This window comes from Cavia porcellus, unplaced genomic scaffold, assembly GCF_034190915.1.
Source record: "Cavia porcellus strain 051 isolate PalLab524CR breed Dunkin Hartley unplaced genomic scaffold, mCavPor4.1 scaffold_17, whole genome shotgun sequence".
Taxonomy (NCBI): Eukaryota; Metazoa; Chordata; class Mammalia; order Rodentia; family Caviidae; genus Cavia; species Cavia porcellus.
The window spans coordinates 19,478,054-19,494,422 of NW_026947500.1; the positions used below are offsets into that span (position 1 = coordinate 19,478,054).

The 16,369-nt window shown below is 40.6% G+C and overlaps 1 protein-coding gene across 3 annotated transcripts in view; it reads left to right on the forward strand.

The window, feature by feature from the left end:
• Positions 1-5,091, forward strand: part of Iars1 (isoleucyl-tRNA synthetase 1) — a 65,331-nt gene extending 60,240 nt beyond the window's left edge. For all 3 annotated transcript variants that reach the window (XM_003468386.5, XM_013150670.3, XM_023564369.2), the window contains 2 exons: positions 109-261; positions 4,561-5,091. In XM_003468386.5, coding sequence (XP_003468434.3) covers positions 109-261; positions 4,561-4,643 — 236 coding nt within the window. In that variant the 3' untranslated portion in view covers positions 4,644-5,091. The remainder of the gene's footprint in view (positions 1-108; positions 262-4,560) is intronic.
• Positions 5,092-16,369: the final 11,278 nt, after the last annotated feature.

The following is a 16,369-nucleotide window of genomic DNA, read 5'->3' on the forward strand; positions in this document are numbered from 1 at the left end:
ACCTACAGCTGACAAACCTTTCTCCCGTGTCCAGAGCTGCCTGGGAGAAGTGACTCTGCCAGGCAGCTGAGTGCTCGGGAAGTGACCTGGCTTCTGCTTTCCCCACAGAGTGTGTAGTGGGCACAGTGGGCACTCTGCTGTTGGAAAACCCACTGGGGCAGAATGGACTCACCCACCAAGGTCTTTTGCATGAAGCAGCGAAGGTGTTTGGCCTTCGCAGCAGGAAGCTGAAGCTGTTTCTGAATGAGACTCAAACCCAAGGTAAGAGGGTTTGGGGCCATAAGGTTTTACGCCTTTATCGAATTGAAACTTAACGCTGGTGTCATGAACCATGTTTAGACTGTTTTGAGCTATGGTGCTTTTATTTTTCACCAAAAAATCATAGAATAGTTTATTTCTAAGTAATAACTAAAACAGTAATTTTTGCCTTGGAAATAACCTATTATATGGCTGGTCTGGGTAACAGCGTATTTACTGACCCTAAAGTTACTCTTGTCCCAAGGATCAGCATCCTCTCACTGTTGTAGTATACCAGTCTGAAGGGCCCTTACATCTGACTTCATGTCAGGCCCGCAAGTACATGCCTGCAGTCCAGCTTCTTGGGAGGCTGAGGCAGGAGGATCAGGAAATCAAGCCAGCTTGGGCAACTTAATGACACTGTCTCAAAGTAAAAACTAACAAGGACTGAGATACAGGCTGAATGGCATACATAAGGCTTTGCGCTCAATCTCCAGTACCAAAAAAATTAAACATAAGCCAGGTATAGAGGTATTTAACTGTCATCACAGTTATTTGGGAGACTATTTGAGACAGGAGGATCACAAGTTCAAGGGCAGCCCGGGCAACTAAACAAGATACTGTATCAAGCAAAAAGTTTTTAAAAACTTGCGTTCTAGCTCAGTGAGAGGACCTGGGCTCAATCTGCAATACCAAAAAAATAGTAAATAAATCAACACGACAATCATTTACCTCCTTTTTTAAGGTGTGCTCACATGCATTTTCTTACTGCGTCACATGACAGTGTGAACCCTGGACATCCAGGGATCCATCAGTCAGAGTGACTTTGGGACATGTGTGGCAGCAGCACAGTTTCTGGCCTCCAGGGTGTCAGCCTGTTGCATCCTGGCCCTGCCCTCCTGATCCGTAGGGTTTCGCCCACATGTTGACTTTTCCCTTGCAACCCTGTAATCATTGCTCCAAACAGCTTCCCTTTGTGGGATGTTTTGTGGTTGTCACTATTCTTCATTGCACCCCAACTTCAAATCTTTTTTACATTTTTTTGTTTTTAAATGAAACCCTGTAGCCTGGGCCATATGGACTCTTGAGCCGGGGCATCAACTGCCATACACAGCTGCCAGGTGGTGTCCTTTCCAAAGCTGCCTCTGACTCATTCTGTGATCTCCGTGTGCAGCTCTGAGGAGATGTGCTCTACACAGGCCCTACCGGGTCTCACCGTGTTTTCCTGTTTGTTATTGTGTTACTGTGGCTGATCTTTGTCCCTCTATAGATGTTGTGTTTCTTTTCCTATAGCTTTTCAGATTTCTCTTTTGCCTTTGATTTTCTGAGATGCCCAGCTACAGAGATTGTTTTTTATGTTCTTCCCCAGTTGTTGTAGTGTTCTGATTTCTAATAGTGCCTTGGGATTGTTTAGTTTCCATTTTGCCCATCTGTTTCACACTTTTATCTCTTTTGAAGCCCAGTTTTGTTTTTTTCTAATTCCTTGGGGGACACTGTCAACCCAGACCCTGTTTCAACTCAATTACTTCGGACCTTAAGTGTTAAGAAAGTTGTTCTGCCTGGGACCTGGCAGCCCCAGTCTCTTTCTCTGCCCCCAGAACAAGGCTACTGAGGCGCATTCTCTCCTGTTCTTCTGAGATTGCTACAGCAGACTGCCACACAGAAGAAATTTATTCTTTCACAGAAATGCAGGCCCAAAGTCAGAAATCAAGGCATCAGCAAAAGCATACTCCAAGAAGTCCAGGAACAAACCGATCCCTCTTCGCTTCTTCCAGCCTCTGGTGTCTCCAAGTTTCTGTTTCTGTGGGCTGGTTGCTTTTTTCTCTTCTAGTTCCTCTTTTTCCAAATAGGGTTATATTCTCAGCTTCTGGGACTTTAGAAGGTGTATTTTGAAAGGACACTTTTTTTTTTCTTTTTGAGACAGGGTCTCACTGTGCAGCGCAGGCTGGCCTTGAGCTCGCTTTGTAGCCCAGGTTGGTTTTGCACTTGGAACAATCCTGCTGCCTCAGCCTTCCCAAGTGCTAGGATTACAGGCCTGCGCCACCACACCCAGCTTACCTAAAAGGCCATTATTAAACCTCCTACATTTCTTCCCCTGTGGTGAAGGGCTCTCTATTCAAATGTACCCTTTTGGGGGCTGGGGATTTAGCTCAGCGGCATAAGCGCCTGCCTTGCAAGCAGCCAGTCGTGAGTTCGATCCCCGGTACCGATAAAAACGAAAAAGACCAAAAAAAAAAAAAAAAAAACCAAATGTACCCTTTTGCTAGCATCTTATGCAGAATGTACTCTTACAGAAACAGCAATTAAATGAGGTTATTGTACAACATAGAGAAAGAATCTAGGATTGTTTGAGACTGGGCAGAGGTATCCTTGAAGCAGTTAACTTTCTGGGACTTGGAAGCAAGAGAAGCATTTCTTCCTAGCTAAGCTACACATACCTTGCAGTTGGCACCTGGAGTGTCCAAGCTCATCAAGTTTGTAACTTTCTGACCATGGGAACAGGCTGTATCTCCCGGTTGCATCTTTGAGCAGTCAGAAATATGCTTAGTGATAGAAATAAAGTTTTTAAAATTTCTGCATTAAAATAGCTCCTATAATATGGCTAAGGGAATGTCCTCTCTGTTGTTCTGTGCAAATGCAGGGAAATGGTGAATCAAGGTTAGAATCGTATCTGTGTGACTCAAATAGTTATACTATCACTTATATGAGTCATATAACCTGGCCTTACCTATACCTTTTTCTGGTGGTATCAGGGATTGAACTCATGACTTTACACTTGCCAGCAGGCACTGTGCCACTGAACTGTATCTCCGGCCCCCTATAATTTCTTAATATGTTCTTTTTACTCAGGTTAAATTAGACAATTTAAAAGGTAACATAATGAAGAGTGACTTACCCAAGATTATCACAAAACTGGAACTTTTTATAGTCTCGCGTTTTTTTTTTCTGATTTTCATTTTAAATTTCCTTTCAGAGTTGTCTTCCATAAAGTATTAGTAATTTGATAAATTAGGAAAAGACCACAAATGCTGATAGTTTAGGAAACTCTGCGATGTATTCTTGCTTTTTATTTGAGCTTCATCTCCAGATCCTGTAGTTGTTATCATTAAGGAGCAGGCAGCTGGGAGAGTATTTTGACATACAGCTCTTTTCTACTAGGACAAGACCTGTTAGAGGAAAGCTGGTCCTTTGCCTTCAAATTCAGACTTGACTAGGACCAAAATGTCCCACAGGCAGCAAATAACCTTTTGAAAATCCCCACCTTTTAAAAAATTTTACATAGTCAGCATCTTTTGCTTAGCTATATTTCTGTAATACTACAGAATGTGCAGAGTTCGCATGTTGGCCATATTGGATCCTGTATTCTGGGCCACGATCCCTTTAGTCTTTGGCAATCCAGCTTTCAAGGGCAGCAACGTGTCTCAGGCTTATCATGTACTTCTCCTTGCCCATATCTGGAAATAGCTGTTGTATACTAACAGGGATTTCTATTTAGTAACTACATGCCTAGGCTACTGGATTGACACTGCTTCTGTGCCATTCCTATGCTTCTAGGCATAGAAAATAGGTTTATGGGGAAAATTATCTTGAGCAGTACCCAGCATAGCCATGCTGTGAGGTGAGGGCATAATCCTTGGAATTTTCCAGTAGTCTGCCCAAAATTTTTAACTCCAACTGCAAGAAATTAACTTTCAACTCAGAACAGAGGCTCTATCTAGGACCACCATCACGGTGCCAAACTCAACTTCAGGGTTTCTCCAGACCGCACTGGGTTCAGTGATCTATTAGGACTTAGAGATTCCCTGAAGGTAATTATCCTCAGATTTATTACAGGAGGAAGATACAAATTACAACCAGACCCCCCCCCAAAAAAAAAAATCTTGCAAAATTTAGGAAGGGCTTGAAGAAAGGGGATTCAGGTTATTCTCTTCCCATGGAGTCATGGTCAGTGTTACCTCCTTCCATCTGTAATAATGTTACAGCACATAGTATCTCCAACCAGAAAGCTCACTGGGTGGAACCTGGTGTCTAGCATTTTTATGGAGATTTCATTATGTAGATATCATTGCCTTCTTGCTGGCACAACTGGCCTCTGTTTGAGTGATCTCACTGGTGTGAACTATGGCATGTAGTAAAAATGCTCACCCTGAGAAACAAAGGCATTCCTAGCAGGAAACACCCAAGATTGAGAGGGTTCCCTAGGATCTAGGATGAAGGTCAGGCCTTTCTTACAGTGAGGCAAAAATCCTTACACGAGCAGTTAACATTTTTAAAATATTTACTCATAATAGTTAATGATTTTAAACTTTGTTCCCATTCTAGAAGTTACAGAAGATATCCCTGTGAAGACTTTGAATATGAAGACTTTGTATGTTTCTGTATTACCAATGGCTGCAGACTGTTAGTGCCCATTTCTCCAAGTGACTCCGTCAGCATTTACCTTAGACTTTTTCCTCTACATTCATATTCATGGACATGAAGATATGTCTAATATGTTGCTTTGGCTCAAAGTTCGAATAGGATTGAAGAAGTGACTTGAGACCTCATGTAATATTCAAACTTAACCTTACATACTATGCAGTCACATTGAGGAAAGTTATTACCTCAGCACACGAAAGTACCGAAAGTAGACTTCACTTAAAAGGCTTAAGAAACATAATCACACACACACACACACACATACATATGTATGAATATTGATCTGTGGCCTTTTATGACTGATGTGAGACCCTTAATGAAATGGACATGTTATATGTTACTGCTACCTGGATTTTCCCAGGTAATTTGATGGAATATTTTATGTTTCAGTACATCAAACAAGTAAATAAACTGCCAGATATCTCTGTGTTGGAAGTGATTGATTACCTCATTATGTGGTGATACTTGAAATTTGTAATCTTTGAAGAACCAAAAACTTAACAGTGATTTCTGAATTAAGACAGTGAGCTATACTTTTACTGTCACCTCTTCTCCAAAATGGTGGGTGACAGTTGCAGGCCCTCAAAGAAGCAGATACCAAAAGAAAACTAGATATGCAGGTATTTCTTGGAGGGAGCACAGGTAAAGGGGAGTGGGACCAGGCATGAGTACAGAGACCTTCAGATTACCTCTGTGAAAAGAGAGGTAAATTAGAAAACACCCGGACTGCAGCACGGCTCTGAGACAAAGCACTGTCAGTCCAACAGACTCCTTAGGCAGAGGCTGCTTTGAGCAGTGTTGAGCGTTTTGTGGAAATGACATGCCTTTGTGCTCTGCCCTGCTCAGCTAGCATCTGGGAAAATCCTAGGGGCAGGTTGGCACACATGCTTCAATCAGTACAGGGTTGGAGGCTGCCAGCCAACTACATTCCACACTAGGGAGTTTGGAAGGGCGATCTGAATGATGCATATCCATGGCTCTTACGGCAAACATACAAAGACACAAAACCACAAAGATAGAGAAAATAGGGCCACAACCAATTTGGGGATTGGAAATCAGTAAATAACAGATAATGCTTTTATAGGATGTTGGTTTTGGTGATGAATTTTTAGCTATGAGACCAAAAGCACAGGCAACAAAAACAAGAATTTTAGGGAACTAAAAAACTTAACAAAATGACAAGGCATTCAATGAAATGCAAGAAAATATAAACCATGTACCAATAAGTGGTTCATCATAAAACTACTCCAGGAACACAACTCAATACAAAAGCAGCCAAATAATCTAACTAGTAAATGTACCAAGGACCTAAATAGGCATTTTTCTAAATCAGGCTTAAAACTGGTACATGAGGTACATGAAATGATGTTCAACCATCAGCTAATCACGAGGGCAATGCAAATCAACTAGTAAACAGAGTTTTAAAACAGTGTGAAAACCACAGAGTGGTAAGCAGCAGAAAAAGTACCTGAGAGTCACCAGCCAGATGCTAGAACATAGCAACATAAGGAAAATGAGAAGGAGAAAAATGGGTGCCCTGGACCCAGGAAGACGCTGAAGCATGAACTGAAGCCCCTAGAGAGGAGAAAAACTAATGGAGGAGACAGCCAGCAATGCCTTCTCACTTAGACTGAACTCTGCACAAGAGTGGTTCAAACCTGTGGACAAATAGCCACGGTGACAGTGATGGTTGGCAACCCCAGGAGCCTCTGCAGACAGACATGGGAGTGGAGGGCAACAGCAGGCATGAATGACTGTGGTGACACAGTGGTGAGTATAGGTTCTCCTTACAATTGCCCTGGAACCATCCTGGAGACAGGCAGCTTGAGATCAGAACTCAGAAGTGAGGCTGGCTCCCTCTGGTAGCTACCAGCAGGTCTCAGCCTGTGCAAGTTGCTCAGAAAGCTGTGAGCCAAATGTGACTGGTCTCTACCAAAAAGTGCAGGCTTACTAGAGTTCCCATACCCCACCAAAAAGCTACCATTTGCCTGCTCAGATAAATCAACACAGATCGGGTCTCTGTCTCCAGAGGCTGTCTGACCTCGAAGGCAGAGACAAACCTGGACCTGGAAGCAAGACTTCTTTCTCCATCCTCTCCCTCCTCTCTTGTCTGTCTTTGATTTTTGGGTTTTGTTTTCCTTTCTTTTGCCTTGTTTGATCGTATTTTTATATAAGTGTAATGTGGTTATTGGCCTCTGTGGCTTGGTTTGGTTCTTTTATCTTTTTTTTTTTTTTTTTTTTTTTTGGTACCAGGGATCAAACTCATGACCATGTGCTTGCCAAACAGGTGCTTATGCCACTGAGCTAAACCCCTGGCCCTCTTTTCATCTCTTCCTTTGCTCTTTCCCTCCAGGCTTCTACAATAGTTTCCCAAAGTTAGTGTGATCCTCCTTGATCTTCCAAACTTCTAATCTCTTCCTCTTTCCACTTTTCTATTTTCTCCTTAAACTATATTAAATTTTAACCCCTAAGGGCAAAATTGAAATAAATTGACATATCGCTGCATACTGCACATAATTTTCTGGTTTTAGCTTTTAGATAACCACGAATCTAGTATATACAGTTAAAAGTAAGAAATTAAGGATTAGCTCAGTCTGTCATTTTCTAGGCTGTGTATGATGCTATTGGTTCCACGATAGCCAAAACTGACCTAACTGTTCTAAACAGCTGTTGGTCCTGGTATTCCATGATGGAGACTAAGGATCATAGAAAATACTGTGGCACAGTGCCAAAGAATCACAGACTGGGCAAACAACTTTCCATCTCCAACAAACTGAAGAGGTAAGATCTTCTAACAGACTCAAAACCCAGAAATCAGCTACATCTGGAAGATACCTCAGAGAAGTAGGCATCACCTAAGTGTCCTAAATAGTAGCAATCAAGCAAATCATCATAGGTAGTTTACAACCATCATCCTAGTAATTAAAGTGAGAAAATAAAATGAGAAGACACTTAAGCAAAAATGTAACCCCAGACATCCAGTTCACCAAAGGCAAATCCAGGGAGCAAGGAGGTGAGACAATCCAAAAGCCACCCACCAGGCCTCGCTACAGTGATAACAAAGCAATTCAATGAAGCTCTAGAAAAAAATCAAATTAATCTCAGAGATAACTACAGAGATTTCTAAAATACACACCATGCTTAGCAATGATAGAGCAGACACAGACAAAAAAATAGGCAAGCTTAAGAAAATTATGGAAGATCAAAAGCAGACTCAAGCAGATATCCAGGAGAATTAAAAACTCCACTGAAAGTATTCAAAGCAGATTAGGTCAATGTAAGGATAGGATCTCATACTGAAAACAGGCATGCAGTTAGCAACCAGGAAAAGAAAGATTTCTCACATATAACAAGAAACAATGAGAAATACAGCATCTGCTAGATGAGACAAAAATAAGTTTGTTTGGAGTCACAAATGACATTAGAAATAATGTTCACAGACATCATGACACAAACCTTTGCTGGTAGAGAAAGAAAAATCTGATATACAGATAAATGGGGCATAGAGCACTCCATTTAGCAATGATGAAAAAAAATCTATATCCAGGCATATCGTAGGTCAAGATTCCAGAAATTCAACACAAGAATAGAATCCTAAAAGCTGTTAGAGAAGAGAAACAAATCACCTATAAAGAAAAGCCTATCAGAATCACAGCTGACTTCTCAGCACAAACTCAAGTCAAGGAGAGCTTGGTGTGAAGTACTCCAGGCTCTGAAGCAAAACAACTTTCAACCTGGATTGGTGTACCTTGCAAAACTATTTCAAAACTGAAGGAAAAATACTTCCATGACAAAGAACATTGCAGGAAATTTTTGACTATCAAACCAGCTCCCTAAAATGTTATGAAGGACATTTTTTTTTTTCAGTAGCAGGGATTGATTTGAAGGACATTCTAAAAAGAGATAATCAGGACAGTAGCTCCATGAACCCTAACAGAAGGAATCCACCAGGTAAGGCAAATAATTAGATGGAGGGGGGAAGGGAGGAACCAACAACAGGAAAATAAGATGACATGGATAAGTTAATGGGCATCAGTTATAACCATCAATGTTAACAGTCTCAATTCATCAATCAAAAAACTTAGAGTGGCCGGATGGGTCAAGAAGCAAGATCCAACAACAAGCTGCATACAAGAAACACAATTCAGAAAGAAATTCACAGACTAAAAGCCAAAGGAAGGAAAACAATACTCCATGCAACAGGAAAACAGAAAAAAGCAGGGGTATCTATTCTATTTGAAGACAGTAAATTTCAAGCCAACACTGATTAAGAGCAATAAAGAAGGTCATTACATCCTCATAAAGGGAAGAATCCAAGAGGAATAGATAATAAATATATATGCAACAAGTACCAGTGTACCCAACTATATAAAATAAATACTAACACATGAAAAATCAAATAAGCCTTAATACAATTGTATTGGAAGACCTCAATGCCCCATTGTCACAGATCAACTAGACAAAATAACAATAATGAAATATTAGAACTAAATCAAACTTTTCAACAAAAGGACTTAGTAGATATCTATACAGTGTTCCACCCCACAACATCAAAACACACATTTTTCTCAGCTGCACACAGGATGTTCACCAAAACAGACCGTATACTGGCTCACAGGCAATGCTTAAGTAAATGCAAAGGAATTCAAATTATCCCATGCATACTATCAGACCACAGTGCAATGAAGTTGGAAATGCATGCCAAGAGAAACCGTAAGAACTTCATGAACACCTGGAAATAGGACCCGACCAAACAACCAGTTGGGTCATAGATGAAATTAAAGAAATTACAGTTGAATGATAATGACAGTGTAACATACCAGAACTTGTGGGACACAATGAAAGCAGTCAGAAGAAAATTTATAGCAATACTTACCTGTATCAGGAAAACAGAGCAAGCACACATAAACACCTTAATTGTGAACCTCAAACTTCTAGAAAAAGAGCAGGCTAAGCGAAAAGCTCATACCAGGGGGAAAATTATAAAGACCAGAGCAGAAATTAACACACTTGAGACTAAAAAAACAATACAAAGAATCAATGAATCCATGAGTTAATCCCGGCACACTCCCCCAAAAAAGAATCAATGAATCAAAGAGTTTGTTCTTTGAAAGATTATGTAAAATTGACAAACCTTTAGCTAACCTTATTTAAAAAAAAAAAGGAAAGACTCAAATCCACAGAATTCAGAATGAAAAAGGTGAAATCACAACAGATCCTACAGAAATCCAGAAGATCATCTATACCTACTTTGAAAACTTATATTCTAATAAAATGGAAAATACAGAAATGGACAGATTCCTAGATACATATAAATTACCAAAGATGAATCAAGAAGATTTATAAAAATCCTAAATAAACCATTATCAATCAGTGAAATCAAAGATGTAATTAAAAACCTATCAATAAAGAAAACTCAGGTCCTGATGGGTTCACTGCTGAACTCTGCAAGAAATTTAGTGAAGACCTAATACCACCAATTCTCAAACTTTAATGAAATTGAAAGGGAGGCAATACTTTCAGATTCATTCCTGGAAACAAGAATTACCCTGTTACCAAAACCAGAGGACTCAAGTAAGAGAACTAAAGGCCAATCTTAAGGAACACAAATGCAAAAGTTCTCACTTAAGACACTGGCAAACAGACGGTAGGAAATCATCAAGAAGATTATACACCATGATCCAGTAGGATTCATCCCAGGGATGCAGGAATGGTTCAACGAACATAAACCCATAAATGTAATACATTAACAGAGTCAAGAGCACAAATCATATGATCATGTCAATAGATGTAGAAAAGTTTTTCACAAAGTCCAGAACCCATTCATCATAAAAATCATACAGGAAAATTGGAAGATAGTCTTTATCTCAATCTGATAAAAGGCATCTGTGACAAACCAACAGCCAACATCATACTGAATGAAACAAAACTGAAAGCTTTCACTCTAAAATCAGGAACAAGACAAGGATGTCCACTACCACCACTCCTATTCAATATAGTTCTAGAAACTTCAGCTGGAACAATTAGACAAGAGAAATAAAAGGAATAGAGATAGGAAAGGAAGTTTATCATTATTTACAGATGACATTATATTCTACACAGAAGACCCCCAAAACTCCACTAAAAAAATTCATACAGTTGATACAAAAATTCAGTAATGTAGCTGGATACAAAGTCAACACTCTAAAATCAATAGCTTTCCAACACACAAACAACAAAAACCCTGGGGAGAGACATCAGGAAAATGACACCTTTCACAATAGCACTCAAAAAAAAAAAAAAAAAAAAAAAAAAAGAAACACCTAGGAATCAATCTAACAAAGGATGTAAAAGACTCTATACTGAAAACTTCAGTACTCTGAAAAAGGAGATTGAAGAGGGTTATTAGAAAACAGAGAGGTAGCTGGGGATTTAGCTCAGCGACATAAGCACCTACCTGGCAAGCATGAAGTTGTGAGTTTGATCCTCGGTACAAAAAAAAAGAAAAAAAGAAAAGAAAAGAAAATGGAGAGGTATCCCATGCTGTTGGTTAGGAAGAACCAATATAGTGAAAATGGCCATACTTGCAAAATTGTTATACAGATTCAATGCAATCTCAATCAAAATTCCAACAGCATATATCACAGAGTTAGAGAAAACAATCCCAAAATTCATCTGGAACCAGAAGAGACCTAGACTAGCCAAGGCAATCCTGGTCAACAAAGACAAGACGTTACAATCCTTGACTACAAAACTACTGTAATAAAAAAGTGTTTTACTGGCAAAAAACAAAAACAAAAAACAGGGCCAAAAATCAGTGGAACCAATTAGAAGACATCAAAACAACTGCAGACACACAAGCCACATTGACAAAGGTACTAAACATGCACGGGAAGAAAGACAGCCTCTTTAATAAATGGTGCTGGAAAAACTGGCTCTACATATGCTAAAGATTAAAACTGGACCCCTATCTTTCACCATGCACTAAGCTAAATTTGGAATGGATCAAAGATCTTAATTTCAAAAAGATATATTAAATCTGCTGGAAGACAGAGCAGGTAAAACTCTTGAAGACACTGTTGTAGGTAAAGACTTTATAAACAAAACCTCAACTGCACAAGAACTATTACAAAGAATTACAAAGAATCAACAACTGGGACCTTTTCTTACTAAAAGGCTTTTTACACAGCAGGAGAAACTGTCAACAGAGGGAAGAGATAATGTGGGAGAAAATGTTTGCCAAATGCTCCTCAGATAAAAGATTACTATCAAGAACACATACAGAATTCAAAAAATTCAATCCTCCCAGATTTAAAGACCCAATCCAAAAATGAGCATCTGAGATGAATACACACTTCTCAAATGAAGAAATACAAGCAGCACATAAATACATGAAAAAATGTTCAACATCATTGGTCATTCAAGTGATGTAAATTGAAAAACAGATTCTACCTCACCCCAGAAAGAATGGTTATCATCTAGAAAACAACCAATAACAAATGCTGGCAGGTCGGTGAGCCAAAAGGAATCCTTCTCCACTGTTGGTGCGAGTGCAGACAGGTGCAACCACTAAGGAAACCAGTGGAGATTCCTCAAAAAACTAGGACTGGAGGTCCCATTTGACCCAGCTATTCCCATTGTGGGTATCTTCCCAGAAGAATTAAAAACATCATACTACAGTGATATATGTGCACCCATGTTTATGGCAGCACATAGCAGTTTATAGCCAGATCTTGGAAACAACCTAAATGCCCATCAACTAAGGGATAGAAAAAAAAATGTGGTATTTTTATACAATGGAGTACTATTCCACCATAAAGAAGGATAAACTGAAGACTTTTATAGGTAAATGGATGCAACCTGTGTAAACTTCATATTGTCTCACTAGTGTGAGAAGCTAAAAAAGAACTATACACATACAAAGATTGAAGCTGGACCTGGTGGCGCACTCTTGCAATCCCAGCACTTGGGAGGCTGGGGCAAGAAAATCATTTACAAGTTCCAGTCCTGCCTGGGCTACAAGTGAGCCCAAGGCCAGCCTGAAGTACATAGCAAGATCTTGTCTCAAAAAGCCAATAATAATAATAATAATAAAACTAAAAAATAAAAGTTATACTACTGATTTCTTTGAGCTCATTACAGAAAAAGTGCTAGTATTGCTCGGAGAATTAAATGCAGGTATCTTGTACTCTGATTAACTGACTGTAAAATAACAATACGCAATGTATATATCATTGTCACCCCAATTGTCTTTTAAAATTTTTATTTTCTTTTTTCTCCTTAAAAAAATGGCTCTAGAGAACAAAATGAAGAAGACAAACTGACAGCTACTGACAGAAAAAGAGCTCAACAGAAATGAGGCAGAGAAGATTGGATGATAAGAACAGCTATTTTGGAGAAAATGACATCTTAATAGGTAATACTGATTTAGTATCATCTTGTTTTGAAGTCTCATCTAGCTTTTGTCCTTCTGTCTCCAATGGTCTAAATAGGTTGTATCTTATTGGATTTTATTATGTACGATAGTATTAGCAAAAACCTTTTAAAGACAAGGAGATTATACAGAAACCATTGTTCATTTTCTGTTAGTCGATTCTAAATACTTTATAATGCTGTCATTCTCTTAAACGGTTTTACATTGTTTTGATATACTTAATGCTACAGTATACGAAGTTGTACTCAAGGATTTCAAGGAAAGAGACAATATGGTAACGACTTTTAGGTTAGGATTATCTGGTGGTGAAACACTATTCTGCTTAAATGGTTATGTTTTGATCGGCGCTGTTTCGTTGTTATGCCCTCTTTTATCTCAATCTCCACTCCATTATTTACTTTTTTATCTTTATCCTTTTAATTAAAGGAAAAAAATAGCAGGATATATTATAGTAACCCACTTTGACTTTCCATTACCTCGATTTAAAGCCCTGTATTACTCTCACCATCTGTTTTTTTTTTTTTTTTTCAATTTTTTTTTGTCTTTTTTCTTTTTATCGGTACCAGGGATTGAACTCACGACTGCCTGCTTGCAAGGCAGGCGCTTATGCCACTGAGCTAAATCCCCAGCCCCTCACCATCTGGTTTTTAACTGATGTTCCCCTATTCTGTTTTGCTGGATAGTTATCAGGTTCCAAAGTTTAGGCATCAGCTGTGAAGATAATGAGATTCATTATAACATTCTCGTTGACTTTTATCTACTTTTGAAGACCTACACTGTCTCCGATGTTTTGGTTTTGTCGGTTTTATTCTTTACTGTTTTGTTCAATTGTATTATAACTAACGATATAGGCAATTCTATTAGAGATAGCGGGAGGCATTATGGTAACCATTGTTGATCACCTTGTATTATGTTTTTACATTATCTATTATGTCCACCCTTTTGACTTGACCGATTCTGTTCTGTTATGTCACATTTGGTTTTACTCTCTTCCAAAAAAGTAATAAGAACCGTGGGAGCAATGAAACCCAAAATGTGTAATAGTCATGGTACAAAAGAGAGGAAAAGAAAGTGCTCTAAACTATATAACTGCATGTATATTTAAGTGTATAAGATAGAAAATGATATCACAGAGTTTTATTGGATCATTGAACAGAACTATTTGCAGTATCATTGATGGAATGTCCACTTTACAAGCTTTAATTTTGTGACATGAACAATTATTTCTAAGATGACAATATGTAATCCATTAACTAGTGATTTCCTACTGTTCTTTTTTTTTTTTCTGTAAATCGGTATAATTTGTACCCTTTCTCTGTTTTTTTTTTCTTTTCTCCTTAAATAAAATTTAAAAAATTAAAGAAAAAAAACGGCTCTCAGTGCTGGTCTCTGCCCCCCCCCCCCCCCCGCAATGACTAGTAAGCGTTTAAAACCAAGCCTGACTGCTCACACTGAAATCAACCCTCCCCTCCTCCGGCCCTACCTTCCTCCATTCCACACCGGAACCTGGCATCTCAAGAGCCCGGACCCGGAGCATCGCCCATCCCTTGTCCTCCAGGTCTCCACCTGAGTGGTGCCAAAAAGAAAACAATCATCATCATCATCAGAAATGACGGAAACCCCAGGTCCTCAGTGACTCTGAGAAACCAGTAAGGCTCGCTGCGCACAGGGCCCAGGGCCCTCTGACCCGGCCGCTGGGTGCTGCAGCCCGGCCCCGCACCCCCAACCTCCGCGACCCTCAAGACGGCCCTACCGCAGCGCCCGCGCTACCTGCGCCCTGGAGAACTCGGTCCCGGGGCCGCGCGGAGTGTGCAGGCGCGGGCGCCAGAGCCCGAGTCTCTCCGCACCGCGCCTTCGCCCCGGGGACTCATGCCGCCGCTCCATCTCGCTGTTGGCGGCGCCAGGGTGCAGGGAGGCAGCGCGGGGCGGCACTAGGCGCGGCCCTCGACGGTCCACAGACACCCGGGGTGAGCGTGGCCCCTCACGGTCCGCCCGGCCCAACGGTGGCGGCCACATCTGCTGGGCAGCAGAGCCGCCCGCTGAGCTCCACACAGCGACCTCCCGCGCTCGCCTGCCAGCCAATCGCAACACCTGCCCAGACATGTGACACGCACCGACCAATGGCTGCCCGAGACGGCCAGTTACGCGGCAAACAGCTCCAGGTACTTTTAATCAGCGCGTGAGGGCAAGGGATGCCACAGGGTGCTCGAGGGAACCGGGGCTGCAGCGCCCACGTGGAGGCTGTGTGGGCGTGAAGGAGGCAAAGCAAGGCGTGTCCTGCAACTGCAAAGGCAGAAACGCGCGGCTTCCTGCTCAGCCTGTTGCTTCGCACCTCTCTTCAGCTGGCTCCAGGTATTCCAGAGAAATCTTTCGAGGAGTGGAATCACTGGATGCGAAGGACTGTAACAAAAACCTGCAGATGGCAACACCCTAAACCTGGAAGATTTTCTTTCATAAAAGAAAGCGTCAGGCCTTTACTGCAGGGACCCACATTCTTACCATCTTTATACCTGGGCTATAGTTACTAGCTTTATAGCTGATCCACAAATTGACTCCGTAGATGAAAATGGTAGCTGGTACCCTAGCCATCATGCCCATATTTCAGAAAAGGACTTTCTAGAAGAAGTCCCTCCCAATAACTTCTACCTGTATCCTACAAACTCCAACTTGCCCTCACTTAGCTGAGAAATGTCTCAGCAAAAGTACACTGCTGCCCTTTATGAAATCCTATTGCAAAAAAACACAAGAAGGGATTTGGATAGGTAACTAGCAGAAAATTGTTTTTCTAATTGTACAAGTGGTAGTTACCCAGCTCAATAAAAAGAAGTCCTTCTGGGGCTGGGGGTTTAGCTCAGTGGCATAAGCGCCTGCCTTGCAAGCAGGCAGTCGTGAGTTCAATCCCTGGTACCGATAAAAACGAAAAAGACAAAAAAAAAAAAAAAAAAAAAAAGTCCTTCTCCAAGGTGTGCAGAATAGCTTAGTAAGCAAAGACACACTCTGGCAGACCCTGTGCTGGACCATTTATATATATTTCTGTTATCAATACTATAAGGCCATTATTACTGGCTTCATGCTATAAATGACCCTGGAAGATACACATGGTGACAAACTAGAATGGAGAGGGGCTTCTAGATGTGCCACATGGTCTGTTACATATGGACTGACTCTTCCGTGTTTACAATCACATGGAACTAAGGATTGTAATCTGTGTACCAAGTAGTCAAAGACCATTGTGTCTAAAGCTAAGAGTAACCAACAATCATTATGGAGATGAATAATTGCCTTGTAGCTCAGGGAGTC